The sequence below is a fragment of the Phyllostomus hastatus genome, unplaced genomic scaffold (genome assembly GCF_019186645.2).
Source record: "Phyllostomus hastatus isolate PE091 unplaced genomic scaffold, TTU_PhHast_1.1 phas_contig_17, whole genome shotgun sequence".
Classification (NCBI taxonomy): domain Eukaryota; kingdom Metazoa; phylum Chordata; class Mammalia; order Chiroptera; family Phyllostomidae; genus Phyllostomus; species Phyllostomus hastatus.
Window position 1 is genome coordinate 17,270,741 of NW_025333664.1, and position 23,641 is coordinate 17,294,381.

Here is a 23,641-nt window from a genome sequence, read left to right on the forward strand (position 1 = left end):
AGTTTGTAATCTTTAATATTGCTCTCTTTTTTCTTGCATAGTTACTACTAATAAATACTATTAATGAACTGTTACTGTGGCAAGTTTCCTGTGACCAAGAGCAGTGTATTCAGTCGAAGTAGTTTAATCCATTAGTGTTGACTTGGTATTGGAGAGGCTCACTGCAAGAGTCCAGTGTGTTTCCCTGCTCAAGCGTGATTGTGCAAAGGGACCAGTAAGGCAACACCTGCCAGTGGTCAGTTAAGCAGAATATTGTTTAAAGAAAGGCCTTGAAAGTGAAAGTTCATTTGGCAGGTGGTAACAAGGATAGTAAAACATCTGTAAAGAGGCCTCCTCTTACTTACACAAATAGTGCTGTGGTTATTCCTACACAATGATGAAGCTGTGACTGGGACATGATTGCTGTTTTCCAGTATTTCAGGGGCTATTGAGCAGATATGTTCAGTAAGTCTCCAGAAGCCAGAATCACTGCCAACCAGAAGTTGTTGTATTAGACAGGTTGCAACTCAGTCCAGATACAAAGGCTGCTCCTTAACTCATGAGTTTCTAACTCAGTTCCACAAACATCTACTGAGCTTCTGTTATACTTAGCAAACAAAGCACACTGAGGTAGAGCCCCTCTCAGAATTGTATTTCCTCTTCATAGAAGTCGATTTCCTATAACGATGTTTTAGAAGAGACTCTTGCATGAAATCAAAGATGGGACCAGTTGACTTCTAAGGCAGTGATTTCAGAACCATAGGTCAGAATCACTAGGGGAGCTTGGTGAACAGAGACACCTGTCCCATAGTCCTGCTGAATCACAGAGCTCTTGCAGTCAGGTTCCCTGCACAACTGTGGCACATAGCTTTTGGAAAACACTTCTCCAAGGCCCTGCTACTGAGAGTGTGGATTACAGACCAGCGGCATCAGCATCACATGGGAGCACTTTAGAAATGCAGACTCTCAGGCCTCACACCAGACCTACTGAATCTGAACCTGCATTTTTAACAGGATCCCCAGATGTTTAGCAGGTACATTATAGTTTCAGAAGCATTGGTATAGGAGGAGGATCTCAACCTTTAGGGAGCATCAGAACCACCCGGAGGGTTGGATAAAACAGATTTCTGGGCCCTACCCCTCAGTGTTTGATTCAGTAGGTGTAGGATGAGGCTTGAGAGTTTGTATTATTCATAAGTTCCTAGCTGCTGCTGCTTCTGCATCTGCTCTGTGTCCACACTTTGAGAACCACTGCTATAGAGTAAACTCAATTTTTTAAAACCCCTGAAAAGATTAGCTGTAATTAACCTTATTTGGTTGGCCTTGATTCAAAAAAATAATCTGCACCCCGTTGTTTCCCTTTGGATAAAGGATAGAGGGCAGGAAAAAGCAGTTACCTTAGTTTTTTGCTGCTATTTCCCCCTTTCTCCCTTTACTCATGCATGTCCTCTGTTTTTACAGAGTTTGAAAGACATCAACAACATGATAAGGCAAGGTGAACAGAGAACCAAGAAGCGAGCAATAGCCATTGATGGTGATGCAGAATCACCTGCCAAACGCCTCTGTCAAGAAAATGACGATGTTTTGCTCAAAAGACTACAGGATGTTGTCAGTGAAAGAGCAAATCATTAGTGCCTTCCCTGTTTCTGTGATCAAAGCACTTTCAGGTTGTTTTGCAGAAAGTTGGGGCTCTATCCTTCAAAACATTGAGCCCTGTGGATGATAAATATCACCAAGTTAAAAGAAAAACTGGAAGTGGGGAGGGGGGAAAGAAAAACTGCATGAAAATTATATGCTTTCTTTAAACATTCATCCAAAATGTAATTGGCAGAGATGTATTTTGAGTTGGATCGGAAAGGAATGTTTTAAGTGCCTTTTAAACATATTAATAGTCCTAGAGTTTTTTAAATGTTTGTTCCCTGGGTTAGTTTTTAAGATGAAATAAGGGGAAACTTTATAATTTTTTAGCTTTCTTTTTAAAATAATCAAGTATCGCCTTCCGTGCCTTATAATATAAGGGTTAATAATCTGTTTTTGGTAAGTGTACTTTTGAGATATTTGTATTCTCGATTTAATGTTAACTAGGGGTTGGTTCTCATAGCAGCTGGGCCAGAGGATGATGCACCCTGTCTCCGACCCACTGTGGTTGACTCTGCATCCAGATGCCGCTACCATTCTGGGTCGCCTAGATCCCTTTCCTGCCCTTTGTCTCCTTGAGCATAAGCAGATTTGTACCCGAGCCCACACTCACTACCCACTGCCCACTACACACACTGCTTGCTTTCCAACCCTGGCTGTCTTAGCTTGGTGTCACAACCTAATGAAAGAGGCACTTGCTCCTTTTTTAAACTACAATTATTTTGTTTTCTAAACCATTAACTATACATGATTACATTACATAACGCAATTCTCAAAACAGGAAGCTGCTTCTCAAGACAGTAGAATAAAATACAGATAAGAGTTTTTAGAAACTAAATTTTCTATTCATGAGGTAGCACCACGATTATGTGTGAAATACGGTTTTTGAGGTCATCAGATTAGTCATTCTCAGTGTCTAATTGATCCCTACAAATAGTTGAACCTTTCCTAAACTACATTAACATCCCTTCATACCTTATAACTATAAATTATACCAGTAAAACAATGCGTTATTATTTCTTCCTCTTTGTTCTCAGTGTTACTGTTGCATGGGGAGTGGCCCATTAGGACCTGATCACTTAGGCCCCTTAAGGATGTTTCCCAGGAGTAGGTACAGGGATGCCACTTTCCAAAGAATCAGCTGTTCAATATTCACTTTTTCTGGTGTGTTTCCAGAATCTGGATGGATATGGGTAAGCCATTCATAATTTTTGAGGAAATGTTATCAAATGTATATTTTTGACTGAAATATCTTATTTTTTTCAAATGCAAAGTGCTTAAACTTAAACTATGTCTAACCCTGGCTACTTTGAAGTAGTCTAATATTTGCCTATAAATTAGTAATTACTGTTGTCAGGAATTTTATTTTTAAATTCTAAGAAAAGTGATTTGCTCGCATTTTACTTTTCTGAAAATTACATCCTCCTTTTTTTGTGTGTAGTATCTACACTTTATAAGCCAAATAACATCACGTGTGTCTTGAACCCTTGTATATGTATTTTTCTTTTTCTTGTATAGATTTTTATGTAACTATAACTATTGTGTCATTTTCGTCTTCGTTATTAATGTGCAGAATATAAGTGACCATTGTACATTGACTATATAAGAAACTCTGAACATGTTTAATCAGTTTTCAAGATGATATTAATGTACATAAAATTATTAATAAAACATTGGAGTTTTTGAGATTATTGAAAAAACTGTACTTGTGCTCTTCAGTGTGATTAGAAGCAATTGTGCAACCATTTAGAATTTACATCTCTTTAAATATCACTTTTTATCTTTTGAATATCTTTCTGTAACCTGAAAGTTAATATTCCTGGTGGTTTCTAAGAGCCACAAAGAGAATGGGGAGCGACTGGCTGCTCAATGAATGCAGGGTTTTCCTTTAGGGCGATGAACATAGTTTGGAAGTTCCTTGGCAAGCTAGCTCAGTTGGGTGGAGCATTGTCCTGATATGCCACAGTTGCAGGTTCCGTCCTCAGTCAGGGAACATACAAGAAACAACCAATAAATGTATAAATAACAAAGCACCACCTCTCTCTCTCTCTCTCTCTCTCTCTCTCTCTCTCTCTCTCTCCCACCCCCACTCTCTTTTTCTCTCCCCTCTCATTCACCAAATTAGGGGAGTTTTATTATTTTTTCCAATACATCCTCAGTTTCTTGCCTTTTCTACTTCTGGCACCCTGTGATATGAATATTGGAATGCTTGAAGTCAGGGATGGCTTCATTAGAAAGATGACTTTCCAGAAAGGATTAATGGTAATAGATTCCAGGTAGGATAACTAATACACAGTGAGATTACTTGGTATCAATGACAGACCCTTAATATGTTTATAAAGAGAAGAAAATATTCCAGAGGTTTCCGATACCACATCGAGGCTGTGGTTCCATCAAATTTATAAATGGTAAGAATCCTCTTTGAGGGCTTACTAACCTAAGACATTCGATAGTGTGGCACACAAAGGGTTTTGTTAAGCATCCAAGGTTGTTATCAGGGAATTTCCAGAAGTACTTCTCTAGTGTCCAGCGGAAGAGTAGAATGGCTACGAGTATGGAGATCCAAGTTCAAATATCCTCCCTGACACTGTACCACCAAACGAAGTAGGACCTCTCTGTTGAGTTAAGTCATCATCACTTCAGGAAATAATGGACCTAGTATAGAAAATAACACCATTGTAGATAAATTAGAATATATAGAAGCAAAAAAATAAAATCTATACTCCAACTTGTCAGGGTCACTTTTAAGTCTTTTTTAATTTTTTTTTTAATTTTATTTTAATCATTGTTCAAGTACAGTTTTCTCCCTTTAAGTCTTTTTTAATTTTCAAAAAAAATGTATAGTTCTTTTTCACATGAAGGAACTTGTACAAATCTTACATGTATTCTATGATGATTTTTTTCTCCAGCTTTATTGAGGTATAATTTACATAGAATAAAATGCATTCATTTTTGCCCTGGTCAGTGTGACTCAATTGTTTAGAGCATGTATGGGAGGAAAGCAATTGAGATTTCTTTTTCTCCCTTTTTGTCTCTCTAAAATCAATAAACAGCCCTGGCCAGCATGGCTCAGTTGGTTGGACATTGTCCTGCAAGGTGAAAGGTCAGGGCACCCGCCTGGGTTCCAGGCCAGGTCCCTGTGCAAGAGGCAACTGATTGATATCTCTCTTGCACATGGATGTTTCTTTCCTTTCCTTTCCCTTCCCTAAAAATAAATAAAATCTTTTAAAAAATAAAATCAGTTACATATAAATTTTTTTTTCAAAATGTGTACAGTTTGATGAATCTTAGTAGTAGTACACAGTCATATAACTATCACCACAATCCATATGTAGAACATTTCCATCACTTTAAAGTTTTCTTGTGCCCTTAGATCTTCTTATCTGCCTTCCCTATATCCTCCCTAGTAAACACCCAAGCAAATGTAAGTCTGCTTTTTGTCATTATAATTTTGCCTTTTCTAGAATTTTATATAAATGTATGTTTATAGTACGTAATCTTTTGAATTTGAGTTCTGGCACTTAGTACAGTGTTTTTAAGATTCATTCACATTGTATGTATAAATATTTCTTTTTATTGCTGAGCACTTTTCCATACTATGGGTATACAATAATTTATTTATTCACCAGTTAATGACCATTTGAGTTGTTTCCAGTTTGGGGCTATTAATAATTACGAAAATTTTATGTGTTGTAACAAATGTGTTTTATTACTGCCAGCAGGAGGGGCCCGCAGGTGGTGCTGGGTTTGCGGGGCTCCGGGCGTGTGTGGTCTGTGAGGAGAGAGATGAGGGGGAAGCTGGAAGGAAAGGGGGTGGGTCTGGAGGCCAGCTCCAGGGGCTCTTCACATATTCTTCTGGGAACAGTTAAAGGACTTGTGGTAAGCTAACACTTTGTCGCCAATAAGAATAAGAAATTCTTGGAAACTGCCCTGGCCAGTGGCTCAGTTGGTTGGAGCGTCATCCCTCACACCAAAAGGTTGCAGGTTTGATTCCTGGTCAGGGCACATCCATAGGTTGCAGGTTCGATCCCTGGTTGGGATATATTCAGGAGGTAACTGATTGATGTTTCTCTCTCTCTCCCTTCCTCTCTAAGATCAATGACCATATCCTTGGGTAAGGATTTAAAAAAGAAAAGAAATGATTGGAAATCTAGCTGCCCACCACAGTTGATGTCCAATATCTTCATCATGCAGTCAAGGACACCAGGGTCCTTCTGGTGCTTTGTGAAGGCAGACAGGTCTGTATCCCTAAAGGTTAGGAACTCTGTCTCGGAAAGTATGTAGCTGCTATTGTCCTTTCCAACATGCCTCTGGAAAGCGGCAGTCGGAGACTCAGTGCACCATGTGGTCTCTGGAGGGCTGGACTTTGTTGCCATGTTGGAGGGGAGTGAGGCATAGAGGCGGCGGCTGAACATATATTTTTATTTCTCTTTTATTCCTTCATGAGTTAGATTGCTGGGCCGAGTGGTAAATATATGTTTTACTTTATAAGCTATTGTCATTTGTCAAAGTGGACCACTTTACTCCCCACCAGCAGTGTATAAGAGTTCCATTTGCTCCACATCACAGCCACCTCTTTTTTTTGTTGTTGTTAAGATTTTATTTATTTATTTTTAGAGAGAGGGGAAGGGAGGGAGAAAGAGGAAGAGAAACATCAATGTGTGGTTGCCTCTAGTGCACCTCCTACTGGGGACCTGGCCCACAACCCAGGCATGTGCTGTGACTGGGAATCAAACCAGCAACCCTTCGGTTCACAGTCCGGCACTCAATCCACTGAGCCACATGAGCCAGGGCTGCAGCTACCTCTTGATGTGAATCTTCCAAGACTTTTTCCAATGGATATATCATGTATTTTTTTAGCTAAAAATGGAACATACGTATTACTTAGTATATCGGTCATCTTTGCAAAGTCTAAATTATACTTCTATGACAGTTCTAATGCTTATGTTCCAATGTATGAATATACACACCATTATTTATGTTATTTCATTGTCAAACAGAAAAATTAACAGGGTTTTGGGTGGGTTTTCTTTTTTTTTTTGGTTGAATTTCTTTCAGATATTGGCATTTGGAATAAATTTTGTTTAGTGAGTCTAATCTTTGCAAAGTTAAGAATTAGGCATCATTTAGAACATCATGATGCAGGGTTGTTGGAGTATTGAAAATGCATCATGTAGTGGAGTGCCAAATAGGCTCCCTTATTACTTCGTTTGGGTCTCTGCTGAAGTGTCAGGTCACACACTTCCTAGACCAACCCAGCCTTTCCTATACTCTTAGCTTGTTTTATTTTTCATCCCAGCACTTATAATCTACCCATGTATTATCTGAATCTACCACCAGTAATTCAGTAATTGCGTATAGTTGAATATATATATGTATACATATATATATATACAAGCCCCATGTAGATAACTTTTTTTCCTATGATTTTCCCAGAGTGAAAAATGATGTATTGAAGAAAGTATAGGCTTCACATTTGTTGAATTCACTAGTTGAAGGAGGCTCAGAGATGCTTTTTATAATTGTATTTCTCATGTATTGAGCATTTTCTACTTGCCAGACTCAATTCCCATAAAACCCTATAATGAAACTGTTTTTTTTAAAGATTTTATTTATTTATTTTTAGAGAGAGGGGAAGGGAGGGAGAGAGGGAGAGAAACATCGACATGAGAGAGAAATGTTGGTCAGTTGCCTCTCGCACGTGCCCTGACCAGGGACCTCGTGTGCACTCTGCCCAGGGACCAAACCCACAACCCAGGCATGTGCCCTGACCAGGAATCGAACCAGCGACCTTTTGCTTTGCAGGATGATGCCCGACCAACTGAGCCACACTAGTCAGGGTAATAACACTGTTTTATATTGTACAAGGGGAAATATATATATTTAAAAGCATTCAGTCACTTGTCCAAAATGCCAAGATTTAACCCAACTACCCTGGTTCCATAGCCCCACTTTAAAAATTCAATGAAGTTGGGGTTTTTGTGTGGTAAAATACATATAACATTTACCGTTGAACCATTTTTGAGTATACAGTTCAGGGGGAATAAGTACATTTCACAACACAGTGCAACCAAAGTCTAGACCATTTTCATGTTGGGAAACTGAAACTCTCTTCCTATAAACAACTTCTCCGCCCTCCCTCCCTGCCCCTGGGACCAATACTCTACTGTCTGTGTGTGGATCTGACTAAACTTGATGACTGTCAGTGGAATCATACAGTATTTGTCCTTTTGTGACTGGCTCAGTTTGCTTATTAGCATAATGTGCCCGGGTTCATTTATGTTGTAGCATGTCAGAATTTCCTTTTAAGTCTAAGTGATGATACTCCATTGTGTGTGTGTGTGTATATATACATACGTATATATCACATTTTGTTGATTTAGTCATCAGTGGGTGGAAGCCCAATTTTTAATCTATAAACTTTCCCATGTCTTTTGAGAATAGTCTTGGGTCGACTCAGAATCACATAAGTATCCCAGGCTTATTCTGTTACCCCACCCCAGGCTTATTCTGGGAAGTCCCAGGCTGTCTCCTTCCTCCAGCTTCTCTCTTCCTTTGCCTTGGGAAGCACCCTAATTTGTTTTTTATATTTTGAAGCAGATCTTCCTACCCCCATCACACACAGAAGAAACTTAGCTTGCTGAAAATTTTCCATGTTCCAATGACTATCTTTCTCCCTCTACTTTTTTATTTGAAGATTTTATTACTTATTTTAATAGAGAGGGGAAGGGCCAGAGAGAGGGAGAGAAACATCATGGGTTGCCTCTCACATCCCCCCAGCTGGGACCAGTCCACAACCCAGGCACGTGCCCCAACAGGGAATCAACCAGCAACCTTTCTGTTTGCAGGCGAGTGCTCATTCCACTGAGCCACACCAGCCAGGGCTTTCTCCCTTTACTCGATCCTCCTTTTCCAAACCCCCTGTGAAATGTCAGATAAAATGAGTCACTTAAGGGGCTTTAAAATGTGCTGGGAGGCCTTGAAGGAACCAGATGGAACTTAAACTTTTGAACTGGGCAAAACCGTAAATATTCCAGAACAAGGACATCTGCAACTTGTCCACAAGGATGGATTTTTACCTGGTGATGGCCCTAGCAATCAATTATGTTCAGCCAGCACCAGTTAAAATTCTTTGTGAGTGATGTATGCAGACGTCCCCTTGTTGCCTTTAAAAACCTCTGGCTCTGGTTCCCCAGTGGGACACTGGGTTGCTGCCTGGATCAGTATGCTATGATTGCAGTTCCTTGTTAATGCCAAATAAACATTTTTCTTTCTCTTGGGATGATTTTTGCCTCCTGACAATTTAGGTTAACACCTCTCTTCTGCTTGCCCCCTGGGAACCCCAAATTCCTTGCCTCTGCTGTACCTTCCACAAACTTCCCACTTTAGAAGCCTTAGCACCAGCTTCCCCAATGCTATGAAGACTCAGTGCCACCTTAACCAACTCCCTAAGGAACAGTGGTCCCCTCCCCAGAATCTAGTGCCAATTTCCTACCTGATACTCAGAACACACTAGATAGGGGAGGCTCGCTTCCCTGCAGCCGCCTCAGCTGTAAATGATACATCTCTTTCAAGTATGTGCGGGACTTTATTTTGCATGATAGCCAGTTGCACAGGGATTCTTGGTAATAACTCCATGGCCATCAGAAGTCTGGGACCCAAAGATTGGGAGCCACTAAATCAAAATGTCCAACCTTAGGCTATCAATGCAGGAGCGGATCTCACATAATGTAAATGTGTTGACCATGTGTATTTGTCTGCTAGGGGTGCCATAACAAAATACCGCAGACTGCCCTGGCCAGTGTCTCAGTTTGAGCATTGTCCCATAAACAGAAAGGTCGTGGGTTTGATCCCCATTCGGGGAGCATACAGGAGGCAACCAATCAATTTTTCTGTCTCATATCGATGTTTCTATCTCTCCCTCCCTCTCTAAAAGCAATGGGGGAAAAAATGTCGGGTGAGGATGAAAAAACAGCATGGCCTGGGTGGCTTCAACAACAGAAATGTATTCTCTCTCTGAGTCTGGAGGCTGGAAGTCCACAATCAAGGTGCTAGTGTTGCCTTGGAAATGGGGTGCTTGCAGTGCTACAAGGAAAACATTTTGGGGACCACGCACGGGGAGGGGGGATGAGGTGTCGTGGTAAGGTTTATTAAAGCTGCAGCAAACACGAAGACTGCCCCGGGTTTAGCTCCATCACGCTGTGGAAGAAGTCTAGCCTTGTCTTCATCAAACCCAGAAGAAGGGCCAGAGTCCAGAAATTCCATGCCATCAGTTCAGTCCGTGCCAAAGCTGAATCCAGTGCAGTCTCTGGCCCCACCCAGCTAGCTTACTCTGTCTCCAGCTGCAATCCAGCAGCTGGCGCTGCACTGCTATGCCCAGGCTCATGTTCAGAGCTGTGTGGGGGGACCACAGGGTTGCCAGGCCCACACTTGGAATCGTGCTTGGAGCCTGTGCTTGGGCCTGTGTGGCTGCAAGGCCCATGTGGCTGCTACAGATAGAAAACATGTGAATGAAAAGGTAAAAAACATGTATTACTGAGAGAAAGGCCTTTGTTAAGCTTTGATTATATTATCTTGGGATGTCAAACTGGCCAATTTCTTTCCCAATCCTTCGTAGGCTTGTGCTGGGCCCTTCCCCTAACCAATCCATTTCCTAGCTCTTCCAGGGTTCTGTGTCTCTTATCCAATCCAATCCTTTTTCCAGTCTAGACAACTTCCCTTTATGGTTGCCACCTTAGTTTCTACTGCGCATGCCTCAAAATAGACAGCCCTCCCTCTGAGCCCTCTTGGCTTCTACTGCGCATACACCCAGCAGAAAAAAAAATTTTTTTTTCTGCTGTTTTTAATCTGTCCTCAGTAATCCTGGCTAATGACTGTTAACTATCCTTCCTGCCCTGTTCAGGAATTAGGTCTTAAGAAAGAGGGTGCAGTAGTCCCCTGGAGTGTGTGAAGCTTGAGCTTCTGACCTACGTAAACCTAGTCAGTTTTGTTCCCTTCTCTTCTTTTAATATCTAGCTACCTATGCTAACAGCAGCACGGGTGGTTTCTGGTAAGACCTCTCTTCCTGACTTCCAGATGGTCACCATCTTACTGTGTCTACACAGGGTCTTTCCTGTGTGTGCTCACAGGGAAAGAGAGATTTCTGATGTCTCTCCTTATAACAAAGCCAGTACTATTTGGATTAGGGGCCCACTCATTTGACCTCATTTAACCTTAGTTACTTCTTTAAAGGCCCTGTTTCCAAATACAGTCACGTTGGGAGCTAGGCCTTCAACATATGAGGGGGTGAGGGGTGGGGAGGTCACTGTTCAGTCCATAACACTGTGAGGTCCACTCAGTGAGTGGCCAGGAATTCCTGAGAAACTTAATCTTTGTGAACCTGACTGACAGTGGCATTCACTAGGAACAGTAAGGCATGAGTCAGACTAGATTGGACTGGATGCAAGTGTCACTACAAGGAAATGGCCAGGTTGTAATGGGGTACAGAGCAAGGATCCCCTGAAAATAGGAGAAAACCCCCACAACTCTTGGTTGGGGGAGGGGGGAAGTGAAGGATAAGGCAGCTAAGTTACTTTGCATAACAATGGCAAGTTAATAGCCGGGCCTTTCCTGAAGGTAAGGGTGAAAGGTGTGACTCTGAGAGCATTCAGGCCTCCTGACCTAGCCTGGGGGGGCAGGGGAGGTGAGCTTGTACAGCTCCTGCCTAAGAGGCAAGTCACTGGGAACTCTTGCCCGAACTAAAGATGACAGCCAACAGAAGGTAGAAGATACAGGGGAACTAGCAAAAATGGCACATCCCAGGAGGGGCTGGCTATGAGGACACATAGGAAGTTCTGGGTGGAGCATTTAAAATAAGGGCTGAAAGAGGGGAAGAAGAAGCCACGCAGGCTGGAAGGGTATAGGAGGAAGGTGGCCTAGAGGTCTGGTGTAGGAGAGACCCTCCACGAGAAGGAGCCATGCAGTTTGGAGTGAGACAGGAGGTACTTTGGCTTCTCTGAAGGACATACAGAGAAGCCACTCTCTTGAACGTGTGCCTCCCTGAACTCTGTCCGCCATGACCCAGTGTAACAGCGTATGTTTTCCTGAACCGCTACATGGAGGCTGAGAACAGCATGCCCCAGGTCCTGAAGGAGAGAGAGAGCTGCTGCGGGAGGACAGAGACTCTGAAACCCTCAAGAGCACATTCCAGGGAAGATGGAGATCTGTTTGCGCAGCCAGCTTAAGGACAGATAAAGATGTGGGGAACTTCTGGGCATGGTTTTGGCTTGTAGCCTTTTGGGGACTGAGAGAAGTGCTGGGTCTCGTGGGAGGGGAGGGCTCTGAGTGAGGATGCTCTCAGCTCCCCCCACCCTTGAGGTTGGAACTCCATTAATAAAAACCTGTGTCCCTCAACACTAATTGTTGGGTCTTGTGTCAAGGCGCCACATGATTGAGCCCTGGTTTGCTTGGTTAGAAGGTAACACTGGATTTCTGAAAGAGAGCCCGGTTGGGTGTTAAAGTTTTGAGGGGTGTCAGGGATGCTTTCAGCTGCAAATGAGCAACAATCCAAAAATTGAAAACACAAGAGAAATTCCAACTCACCTTGGTTCTCAAGTTGACAAAGTTCTTCAAGGAACAGAGAGAGAGGAAGAGAAACTCAATTTCTTATTCCATTTATTGATGCATTCATTGGTTGCTTCTTGTATGTGCTCTGACTGTGGAGATCAAACACACAGCCCTGGCATATCAGGACAATGCTCTGACTGAGCTACCCGGCCAAGGCCAGCTGACACTGGTTTAAAAACTAAGGAAGTTTATTGGCTCATGTAGTTGGAAGTGCAATAAAATAAACTTTTGAGTTGGTTAATCACATGGCTGAGTATTCTCATCAAAGACCCAAGGTCTGTTCACAGTGCTGAGTTTTACTTAAAGTTCTCCTAGTGATTCTAAGAAAGCTAACCATAGGACTGGCAAATTACTCCCCTTATTTGTAGTTTAGGGACTCCCCATAAGACTGACTGATGCAACTACCATTTTAATTTAGGCACCAATGACATGTGTGAAATGAAAGTAGAGACTGGCTCCTAGCAATGAGTTTTAAAAGGATCTGTGAGCTATTTCACACAGGGGTACCCCAGTCCCTGTAGTCTGGCCATTCCCTTATGTGCATCCCAACCTCCAAATACATGGTCACCCCACCCCAAACACTGAGACACTCACAGGGAGTCACAATAAACCAAACTCTACCAGTATGGGATGGCCTGTCCCTGGGACTGCCTAAAAGGCAAGCAGTGTAGAGTGAAATGCTCAGTCTCTCTGACCCCATCTTGTTTATGCCTTCTTTGTTCCCATGGTTTTCAGGCTTAGAGCTTCTGCTTAATCTTGCATGTAGACATTGCTAGTCACTAGAGAATTTTGCTGTGGCTTCAGGGTGGGGGTTTGTACTGTTTATCCAAGATTTGCAGGGCTTAACAGCCACTAGCACAGTCTTCCTCCAGTCTCTGCTGGCTCCCAGATGCCTGTGGTGGTCATTCACCATTTGTTGTTGTTGTTATTGTTTTAGATTTAGCTGCCAGTATGTATTGGTTTCATTGAAATATTTCAAATAAACTTTACTTTTTAGAACAGTTTCAATTTTACAGAAAAATTACGAAGATAGTGCAGAGTCCTCATGAACTCAGGATCCCATAAACTCAGCACCCAGTTTCCCCCATTATGAACATCTTCCATTAGTCTGGTGCATTAGTTATAATGGATGAAACAATATTGATGCATTATCATTCAAGTCCAGAAAAGGAGATCTTATTCATATTTTCTCAGCTTTACCTAATGTCCTTTTTCTGTTCCAGGATCCCACATTGCATTGTATGCAATGCATGCATTGTGTGATGCATGCAATGCATGCAATGCATGAGGAACGTATGATCCTCATACGTTCTCAGGCTCCTCTGACTGCAACAGTTTCTCGGGCTCTTGTCTTCGATGACTTTGAAAGTTTTGAGGAGTATTAGTCTGGTACATTATCGGATGACCTCCATAGGAACTTCTTTATTTTTCAATTACAAGTTGACCTATAATATTATATTAGTTTCAGGTGTACAAACTAGGGATTAGACATTTAGAGGACTTATGAAGTGGTCACCCTGATAAGTCTAGTACCCATCTGACACCGTACATAGTTATCACAATATAATTGACTGTCTTCCCTATGCTGAACTTTACACCATCCCGTAACTATCTGTACACTTGATGATTTACTTTCACACATCTTTAGCTCTTTTTTTTTTATGCACCCCCTCCAACACTCCTCCCATTGGGCAACCATCCATATGTTCTCTGTATCTGTGAGTTTGTTTTCCGTTTGTATTCCACATATAAGTGAAATTGTATGGTATTTGTCTTTCTCTGTCTGACTTATTTCATTTAGGATAACACCCTCTAAATCCATCCTTGTAGTTGCAAATGTCAAAATTTCATTCTTTTTAATAGCTGAGTAATATTGATTTAATCTGTTTACTTTTAAAGTAATTATTGATAGATATGTAGTTATTGCCATTTTATTATTCATATTTTTATCTTATTTTTTTCTTCTTTTTCTGAAAGAACTTCCTCTAACATTTTATTTTAATATTGGTTTGGTGGTGATGAACTCTTGTAGCTTTTTCTTATCTGGAGAGCTCTTTATCTGCTCTTTGATTCTAAATGATAGTCTTGCTGGGTAGCATAATCTTGTTTGTAGGTCCTTGCTTTTCATCACTTCAAATACTTCGTGCCAATCCCTTCTGGCCTGCAAAGTCTGCTGAGAAATCAGCTGACAGTCTTATGAGAGCTCCCTTGTTGGTAGCTAACTGCTTTTATCTTGCTGGTTTTAAGATTCCCTCTTTGTCTTCAATCTTTGACATTTTAATTAAGATGTGTCTTGGAGTGGCCCTTTTTGCATCCATCTTATTTGGGACTCTCTGTGCTTCCTGGACTTTCTATGTCTATTTCCTTCATCAAATTAAGGATGTTTTGTTATTTTTTTCAAATAGATTTCCAAGTTCTTGCTTTTTTCTTTTCTTTCTGACACCTTTATGATGCTAATGTTGAAACACGAAGTTGCGAGCAAAACCCATAGGTTGCTTACACTATCCTCATTTTTTTGGATCCTTTTTTCTTCGTATTGTTCTGATAGCTTGATTTTTGCCTCTGTATGTTCCAAATCATTGATTTGATTCTCAGCTTCATCTACTCTACTGTTGTTTCCCTGTGAACTGTTTCTTTTTTTTTAAATTTCAATTAGTGAATCCTTTTTTTTTCTGATTGGATCTTTTATATGCTGCTGAGGTCCTGACTAAATTCCTTGAGCATCCTTATAACCAGTGTTTTGATCTCTGCATCTGATAGATTGCTCATCTCCATTTTGTTTAGTTGTTTTCTGGAGTTTTGATCTGTTCTTCCATTTGGGCCATGTTTCTTTGTCTCCTCATTTTGGCAGCCTCTCTGTGAATGTTTCTAAGTATTAGATAGAACTGCTATGACTCCCTGTCTTGATAGCGTAGCCCAATGTAGTAATTGTCCTGTAGGGTCCAGTGGCACTGCCTCCTCTATCACCCAAGCTGGGTACCTGAGGTGTGTCCTTCATGTGGGCTGAGTAGACTCACCTCTTGTGGTTGAGCCTTGATTACTGTTGGCAGTTCAATGGGAGGAATTTACCCAAGCCAGTCAGCTACAAGGACTGGCTGTGACCACTGGCCACCAACCTCCGCCCTCCGTGGAGGAGCAGCTGTGCAGGGGCAGGATGGTGGTTCTCCAATGTAGCCTGTAGCTGTCCACTGGGAACACGGGCTCTGGGTTTCCCACGTGGTGCAGGCCAAGGTCAGCCCCTACCTGTGTTTTGCTCAGGGCCACCCTGCCTGGGCTATAAAGTAATCTCAAATGGCTGTCACTTGTTACTTGTTCTGGGCTTGGAGATTCCAAGGCAAAGCCAAGTTGTGAATTGAGACTGGCTGCTGTTACTGCTATGCCTGGGGCCATTTAGCAAGAGTTATGGAGGCTGGAAGCTGACTGAGGTCTGCCGATGCTTGTTTGAGAGGACTTAAGAAGTTGTGAAGCATGAGCCAAGATCAGCCATTCATATGGAAAAGTCTCTGGTGACAGCTTGGGTGGGCCCATAATTTGGTCAGGACTAAGTTTCAAGGCATCTCCAGGTCAGGGCAAACAGTGTTAGCCAGATTGAAATAGTCTCAGATATGGTACCCACCTGCTGGCTCTGTGACTCAGAGGGGATAGGATTCAGAAAAGGGACAATGGCCTCTGGCCACCTTTCTGTTTGGGAGAAAGCTGTCCCCCAGTTCTCGCCTTGATGCCAGATCCTTCACTTCCTCCCTGTATGCTGTTGGTGCCTTTCAAGCTGCTACTCCGGTTCTTGAGCTCAGAGGGAGTGAGTCTGAGTATGTGAGTCCATGGGTGGGTTCATTAAGAAGAACTGCTTGGGTCACTAGAAGTTTCTTCCACTGACTGAGTCCCCACTGATTTTCACAGCCAGAAGTTACGGGGACTTATCTTCCTGGCACTGGAACCCTGGACTGGGAGGCCTGGACTCCCCTCGCTCCTGAGATATCCCTCCCAAATTTTTATCCACCACACTTGGGTGTGGGACTAGTGCTTTGCATGTCTTGACCCTCCTACCAGCTGGAGGGATGTGGTTTCTTTAATTGCATAGTTGCCAGACTTCCATTCAACTCAATTACTGATGGCTCTGAGTGATGGTTGTTTTACAATTTAGTTGTAATTTTGGTGTGGGTTTGCAAGGAGACAAGCCATGTTTACCTATGCTGCCATCTTGACCAGAAGTTCAAGGGCAAGGATTTTTGTTTCTTTTGTTCATTGATGTGTCTTACGTGTCAGGGAAGTTAGTAAGTACCTGGTAAATATTAATATATGTTGAATGAATAAACATATTAATAACCAAATAGGCCCAACTAGTATAATATGTACCTATCTAATGACATTGTTATGAGAATTAGAAATTATGGATATAAAGCAAAGCTCGAGCACAATGTCTGACTCATACTAGGTACTCGAGTATGGTAACTATTGTCATTTTGCAAGGTCTCCTTTTCTCAAAGAATTCCCAGACCTGGAGATAACTTTCTATATCTAAGAATAGAAATGTCTTACTTATAAGGTACATACCAGGAAATGATATTTGGATCTGTATTTATGTACATACACATTTTATTTTCCAAGTTTTCTATCAGACATGAAAAGAAATACTTAAAAAAAAAAAGAGTTTTGGCTCTGGCTGGGTAGCTCAGATGGTTAGAGCATCATTCCAATATGCCACAGTTGCAGGTTTCATCCCCAGTCAGGGCACATACAAGAAGAAACCAATGAATATATACATAAGTGGAACAACAATATTCCTCTCTCTCCCTCTCTCTCTCTCTCTCTCTCTCTCTCTCTCTCTCTCACACACACACACACACACACACAAATCATTAAATTTAAAAAAAAAATTTTAAATTATTTTAAAAAGAACTTTGGCTTGGCTTTTGGCTTTGGGCGGGTGGGGAATAAAAGAGTGTCTTGAGGAGGTTAGGTTCAGTAAAGATTGAAGAGGAAGTAATAAAGAATCAGGAGCTTCATCAGGATGCAACAGCACTGGTTGAAGAGGAAACTGTGGAGAGATATAAAACCACAGGGTAATGCTGCCAGAAATAAAAGCACTTAGCTCATCTGGGTGGGCGGGTGGGAAGGTAGCTGGGGAAGAGCAGGAAAGTGCTGCTGTGAGTATTTGAGGTCAATAAGAAATGGGCCTTAAGCTAATTGAATTTACAGTCTTTTCTAGTCCCAACACAGTGAGGTACGAGAAGAGCTCAAGCACTTATTTCTCTCAGTGTGACCCGGCACAGGGGCTGTTTCCAGTAAGTACTTGTTCCCAGGTTGTAAAGTGATTGGATGGAATAGGATCACCAGGACTTAAGTGGAATTAAATGAAGTGGCAAACTGGAAAGTGCCCAAGCTTTACAGTCAGCTTTAAATCTCAACTTTGTCACTTAGCAGTCATGGGGCCTTGAAGAAGTAACCAACCAACTAGCACAAGAGGTAGGACCCCTAGCAGTAGGGGATTAGAGGAAAAATAATAAATATGGTATCAAGTTACATACGCTCTTTACCAGACAAAAACAAATAGAAAATTAAAGTTCTCAAAGCAACTGATTTTGAGCAAACCCAGCGATTATACATTTATATATCACCTGCTTATACCATCCTCTGCCCAGAAGAACTTGCTGTCAGGGCAGATTTCCCCACTGGTCTTATAAACACAAGTCTTCAAGCCAGCCATTTCCAAGTTGAAATACAGGTCTTTCACATGTATGCTGTGTGTTGTTATTTTACCCTCTTGTTTCGGTTTCACAAGTCTTGGTAAGTGTCTGGTCTTTTCTCAGATTTTGGGGCTCATGGATTTTGCTGAGTGCGGCCCTTCTGTGCAGATGAAGGGTCAGTACACCTCTCTATACCTTCTCTCACAGGTCTATAGGACAAGGAAGCCATTTCAAATTTTGGGTTAACTAATATAAAATAATTTTATATCAAAACTCTCATTGACAAACAATTGCTGGCAAGTGATTAAGAGCATAAATTTTGCAACCAGGCTACATTGTATGGGTACGTTTCATCACTTTCAAGGCGTGTTACTTGGCAAATTACTAACTTATTTCTATTTTCCTTACATCCTAAGGTTATTGTGATACTTAAATGAATAAATATTTGTAAAGCCCTTAGAACAGTTCCTGGCACACAGGAAAGCTCTAAGTGTTTACTAAGAATGTTTTGTGCACCACTAGCCTACTATTTCATACTGCTTGATCATCTGCTTCATACATCCTTGATCCTCTAGATAGGTCTATGGCTGGGTTGATATAAAGTTGTACTGGCTTTAGTAGTAGTGGTGGTAGTCCTTTTACCAGTTAATTGCATGGACCAAAATTTTTCTTTAAAAAAATGTTTTTATTGATTTGAGAGAGAAAGGGAGGAAGAGAGAGAGACAGACAGGTAGACATTAATTTGTTGTTCCACTACTTATGTATTCTTGGGTTGATCCTTGTATGTGCCATGACCAGGGGTGGAACCTGCAACCTTGGCGTTTCAGGATGGACTGAGCTGTCCAGCCACAGCCACACAGTGCAGGATTTATAGGGAAGTTGGGTCTTGCCCCAGAGTGGCTAAGGAGACGGGTAGATGCTTGCCATTTTCTCAGGATATTACCACCAGGTAGTATACAAGGTCTGTGGGGAAAAAGTCCAGCCATTGTTAATATAACAAGAACAGTTTACTCAACATCGACGTAACCTGGCAGCCAAGGAGAGTGGACTGGACTTTACTGTACTAGTCAGAGGGGTGGTAGTACCTATGAGTGAGCATTTGTACTGTGTAGCCGTCACATTCAAAATGACTGAGCGACTAGAGCAGCAAATCTGCATCAAATTTTGTGTCATGCTTGAACATTCCTCTTTGGAAACTATTCAGATGATTCAGAAAGCTGCAGTTATGGGCAACTGGTGATTGGCAGCTTCATCATACAACACATCCACTCATGCATCATATCTCATGCAGAGATTTTTTGGCAAAACATCAAATCACCCAGGTCACTCAGCCCCGCTTATGGCCTAGATATGGTGCCCTGCAACTTCCACCTTTTCCCAAAACTAAAATCACCTTGAAAGGGAAGAGATTTCAGACCCTCGATGAAATTCAGGAAAACTCGACAGCAGCTAGAGGGCTGAGGGGATGAGAGAGAACTGTGTGAGGTCCTAAGATACCTACTTTGAAGGGGACTGAGGTGTCCTTGTCCTACGTACAATGTTTCTTGTATCTTCTTCACTACATGTCTCTATTTGTCATAGTACATGGCTGGATACTTTCTGGCCAGACTTCCTAAGTCATTGAAGATTTTTTTTTCCCTGAACAGGTTTGATTACACACACAGAGGGGATGGGGCTCAGTGCTTCGCTGCTGCCTCCCTCCTCCTCACCACTCCAAGGGCGGCCATTGCACAGTTCCTCTCTTCCTCGTTGCACAACCCCCATGTATGTCCCCACATTTTTCTTGATGAGTCTTGAAGATAAATTTTAAGTAATCAGACTGGCCACCCCCTTGCCTCTGGGCAAGGGTTTGGGATGGAGAGAGGGCTTGAGGATTCTTTTGGAGAGAAGTTCCAAGTCATCTTCTGTATGGAAATCTGAAGATAGGCTAAGGGTCCATGGACAGGCTTCCCCAGGGCCCTCTCACTGGCCAGAAATACTGTCGAGTTTGTGAAATGCAAGAAGATGCTCTTACATCAAATTTGAAATCATTTCAGGGTCTTCCACTTCAGCTTCTTGACCATTTTTCTCTTAACTGAGAAGATTCTGGCAGTCTGATGGCCTTTTAGGTTTCAAGTTTGGGGAATCTGAAACATCAGATTCGAGCCTGGGGTACTCGTCTGGAGGACTGTACCCTTCCTGCTACTGACAGAAGCCTGACTTCTACGCGTTGCGGGGCCCACTCTTTTCTTGCCCTCCCCGCTATTAACATTACCCCTGCTTCTGCTTTTCCCTGCTCGGTTTCCCCTAAACGCCGGGGCGCAGTTGAGGTCCACTGGATGGTCTTTGCGCTTGCGCAAGGGGCCAGGTCTGAAGGGGCTGCACTGTCCTTCCCCAAGGGCCGGGCTGTCAGTACGCATGCGCAAAAGACAGTAGCTGGTAAGGCTGAGAGGACTGGCCCCCCGTGTCGGGTTTTCAGTGCGCCTGCGCCAGAGCTGCACGCCGCGGTTCTTGACTGTGCTGCTCCGAGCTCCGGGAGCTAGGTGCAGTCATGCAGAAAGCCGACTGTGAGAAGACCCCCAAGCGGCCCCGACGCGATGGCAGCCCAGGAACGCAGCAAAACGTGTCTTTCGCAGCGGTGAGGAGTTCCCCAGGTCCCGAACTCCACCCCGACCGTCAGGACTGGACCGTGGAGCAGGTGTGCTCCTTCCTACAGCTCAATGGTTTCAAAGATCCCGCACTGCTGAAACGCTTCCAAGGTAGGAGGGCTAGAGGGCTGAGGGGCTGAGGGACGGCGACCCGAGGCGGGGTCAGCAGGCCTGAGAAAGGGCGCCCCGGGGCAGTGAGCAGGGGACCTCAAAGAGGACCCAAGGCGGCGAGGGGGGACCTGACGCGGGAGGCACCAGAGGGGGCGGACCTGAGGCCGGGGGCGCCCGCGGAGGGATGACCTGAGGCGGAGAGCCCTTCTGAGAAGGGGACCTGAGGCGCGGCAGGGAGACCTGCAGCGGGAGGCACCGCAGGGGGCGGCGCCCAGGAGGGACAACCCTGTGATGGTGGAAGGAGAAGCTGGAGCGGCAGGGGCAGGGGTCTCGTGGGAAGGAAGCGAACTTTGGCGGTCATGAGCTTGCGTGTGGGGCAGTCGTTCTAACTCTGGTGGGTTTCCAAAGGAACTTGACACCCGGGCGCCGGACAGCCGAGACTTGACACCCCCCCTCCCCCGCTTTTTTTTTTAAATAGATAAACTTTACTATATTTTTCCCATTACCGTTTAGTCCCCTTATACCCCCTCCCCCCAGCAATCACCACCCTGTTGTCCATGAGTCCTTTTTCTTTTCTGCTCAGTCCCTCCCCCCCCCCGCCACCAGCTGTCATCTGCTTTCCTTCGGCTCCCGTTTTTGAGTTAGAAGATCGCTTTCGCCAGACCTTGGTCGGAGGATTGCTGTGTTTCAGGTTCCCCTAAATGGGAAATCCCTCTGGCAACTGAGCTCCTTGAACACTTGCCACATTAAAATGAGTTTTGATTTTAAGTTTCAGTTTCCTTCACACACACACCCCTCCACCCCCACAATGTGGGAGTTTCTGGAGGACAGGGAATTTGCTGGGCTGATCTCCGAATCGCCGGCGCCTCCCGCAGCATCCCGGTTGGGGCTCCGTGCGTGTGTGTTTGTGCGTGTGTGTTTGTCGACTGTTGATCGCGTTTTCTTCTCCGAAAGCAGTTTCGCTTGCTAAATCTGGACACTGCGGGGTTGACCCCTGAACTCCCAGCACCCCGCAGCTTGGCCACATCACACCACATGGGGAGGTGTGCGTTTTGTGTGTGTGCGTTTTGTGTGTGTGCGTTGTGTGTGTGTGTGTGTGTGTGTGTAAGATTTTATTGATCTTTTTAGGGAGGGGGCAGGGAGAGAGAAAGAGAGGGAGGCAAACATCGATGTGAGAGAGAAGCCTCAATCCCGCACGGGCGGCGGGATTGGGGAAACTGAACCTGTAAGCCAGGCATGTGCCCTCACCGGGAATGGAACCCGCAACCCTGCGCTTTGCAGGACGATGTCCAGCCAGCTGAGCCACAGCAAGCCAGGGCAGGTTGTGCCTTTCAATTGATTTTACCAGCCCAACTTCCCCTAATGGGTGTAAAGCTGAATTTGTCTGGCTTCTTCCTCTGAGGTGTTCAGTAGAAGTTGGTGGCATTTGCATATTCTGCAGACTTGCAATCGCCTCGGGGCTTGTTTGCCTAGGCGGCGGAACTAGGATGGAAGGAACCTAATGGTTCAACTTAAAGATAATTCGATGGGTATAGAAATTGTGCTTCTCTTATCCCCCCTTTCCCCCTTCTATTTTTTTTCCACTGCTGGGATTGGAATTTTTCTTTAAATAGCAACAAGTAGGGATGAAGTAGTTTTATATTTTCTGTCTCCAAAATGTGATTGGCTATGTTGGCTCTCTGTTGCAGCAGTATTCTGTAAATTAATTCATCAATTTTCAAAATTATCTTTCTCTTGAGCCCACAGTCTAATGCCAATAGGAGACACGGCTCACTTTTAGTTGGTAACTGATCAAGTATTCACAGTTGCCTCTTTATTACTGTCTGCTTTGTCTTGATCAGATTTTAGTCAGGCTTCTCTTTCTCCTTCAAGCCCCCGAACTCGCGCTTGCCTCCAAAACTGAGCAAACACTAAAAAAGTGGAATATGCCTCCTGATCAGCCCTATCGGACCCCACTGGGGTCTCTTCCCCTCCAAAGATTCTGCTTATCTCTGCTTGATCCTCGTTTAGTCTATATTTTTAAAAAATAAACACCTCTTTCTGTTTGATTTTTTTGTTTTGAAGATTTTATTTGGGGAAGGGAGGGAGAAAGGGAGACAAACGAACATTGTTAGTTGCCTCTCATGCGCCCGCAGCTGGAGGCCTTACCCAAAAACCTTACTGTTTGTGGTGTGTAAAACAATGCGCAACCCACTGAGCCACACCAATCAGGGCTTTCTCTTTGATTTTGAGCTGTTTATATATTTCTTAGACTGGAATGTTCTCCCTACTGCAGTCATCTTTCTAATAAAGTCTCTCCCTATCTAAGTCCAGGTTGTTTTTTTTGTTTGTTTGTTTTTGTTTTTAAGATTTTATTATTTTTTTAGAGAGAGGGAAAGGGAGGGAGAGAAACATCAATGTGTGGTTGCCTCTCAAGCGCCCCCTACTGGAGATCTGGCTGGCAACTCAGACAAGTGTCCATTGGTTTGCAGCCCGTGCTCAATCCGCTGAGCTATACCAGCCGGGGCCAAATTTGTTTTTATACAACAAAACTAAGCACAAGGTGCTGGATTCCTTTACTCATTATGGAATAGCCTCACAGGAACTCTCAAATTTAGAGGCTACAATCCATATATATATATATTTTTAATTTTTTTATTTTAGTTGTTGTTCAAGTACAGTTTTCTGTCTTTTACTCCCATCCCAGCCCACCCCCATATATATTTATATATTTTATATATATATATATATTATATATTTATATATATATATATATATTTTTTACAGATGATATGTTTGAGGTCCAAAGATGTTAAGTAACTTTCCAGAGGCCACAGAGCTTGGGGAAAAAAGCAGAGCTGGGTTTTTTCCTCTTTTTTATTGAATGTATTGGAGTGACGCTGGTTAACAAAATTATACAGCTTCCAGGTGCACAGTTCCACAACCCAGAGCTGGACTCTAAGGTCAGGTCTGCAGACTCTGGAATTCATGCCAGCTATACCTTAATGTGTGTTCTCA

At 43.2% G+C, this 23,641-nt stretch overlaps 2 protein-coding genes across 8 annotated transcripts in view; both read left to right on the forward strand.

The window, feature by feature from the left end:
* The window catches only part of RBL1 (RB transcriptional corepressor like 1), a 62,937-nt gene extending 59,620 nt beyond the window's left edge, over nucleotides 1-3,317 (forward strand). For all 5 annotated transcript variants that reach the window (XM_045833267.1, XM_045833266.1, XM_045833268.1 and 2 more), the window contains one exon: nucleotides 1,441-3,317. In XM_045833267.1, coding sequence (XP_045689223.1) covers nucleotides 1,441-1,611 — 171 coding nt within the window. In that variant the 3' untranslated portion in view covers nucleotides 1,612-3,317. The remainder of the gene's footprint in view (nucleotides 1-1,440) is intronic.
* A 17,030-nt stretch (nucleotides 3,318-20,347) lies between these two features.
* Nucleotides 20,348-23,641, forward strand: part of SAMHD1 (SAM and HD domain containing deoxynucleoside triphosphate triphosphohydrolase 1) — a 50,505-nt gene continuing 47,211 nt past the window's right edge. For all 3 annotated transcript variants that reach the window (XM_045832744.1, XM_045832742.1, XM_045832743.1), the window contains exon 1: nucleotides 20,348-20,644. In XM_045832744.1, the coding sequence (XP_045688700.1) occupies nucleotides 20,437-20,644 (208 nt within the window). In that variant the 5' untranslated portion in view covers nucleotides 20,348-20,436. The remainder of the gene's footprint in view (nucleotides 20,645-23,641) is intronic.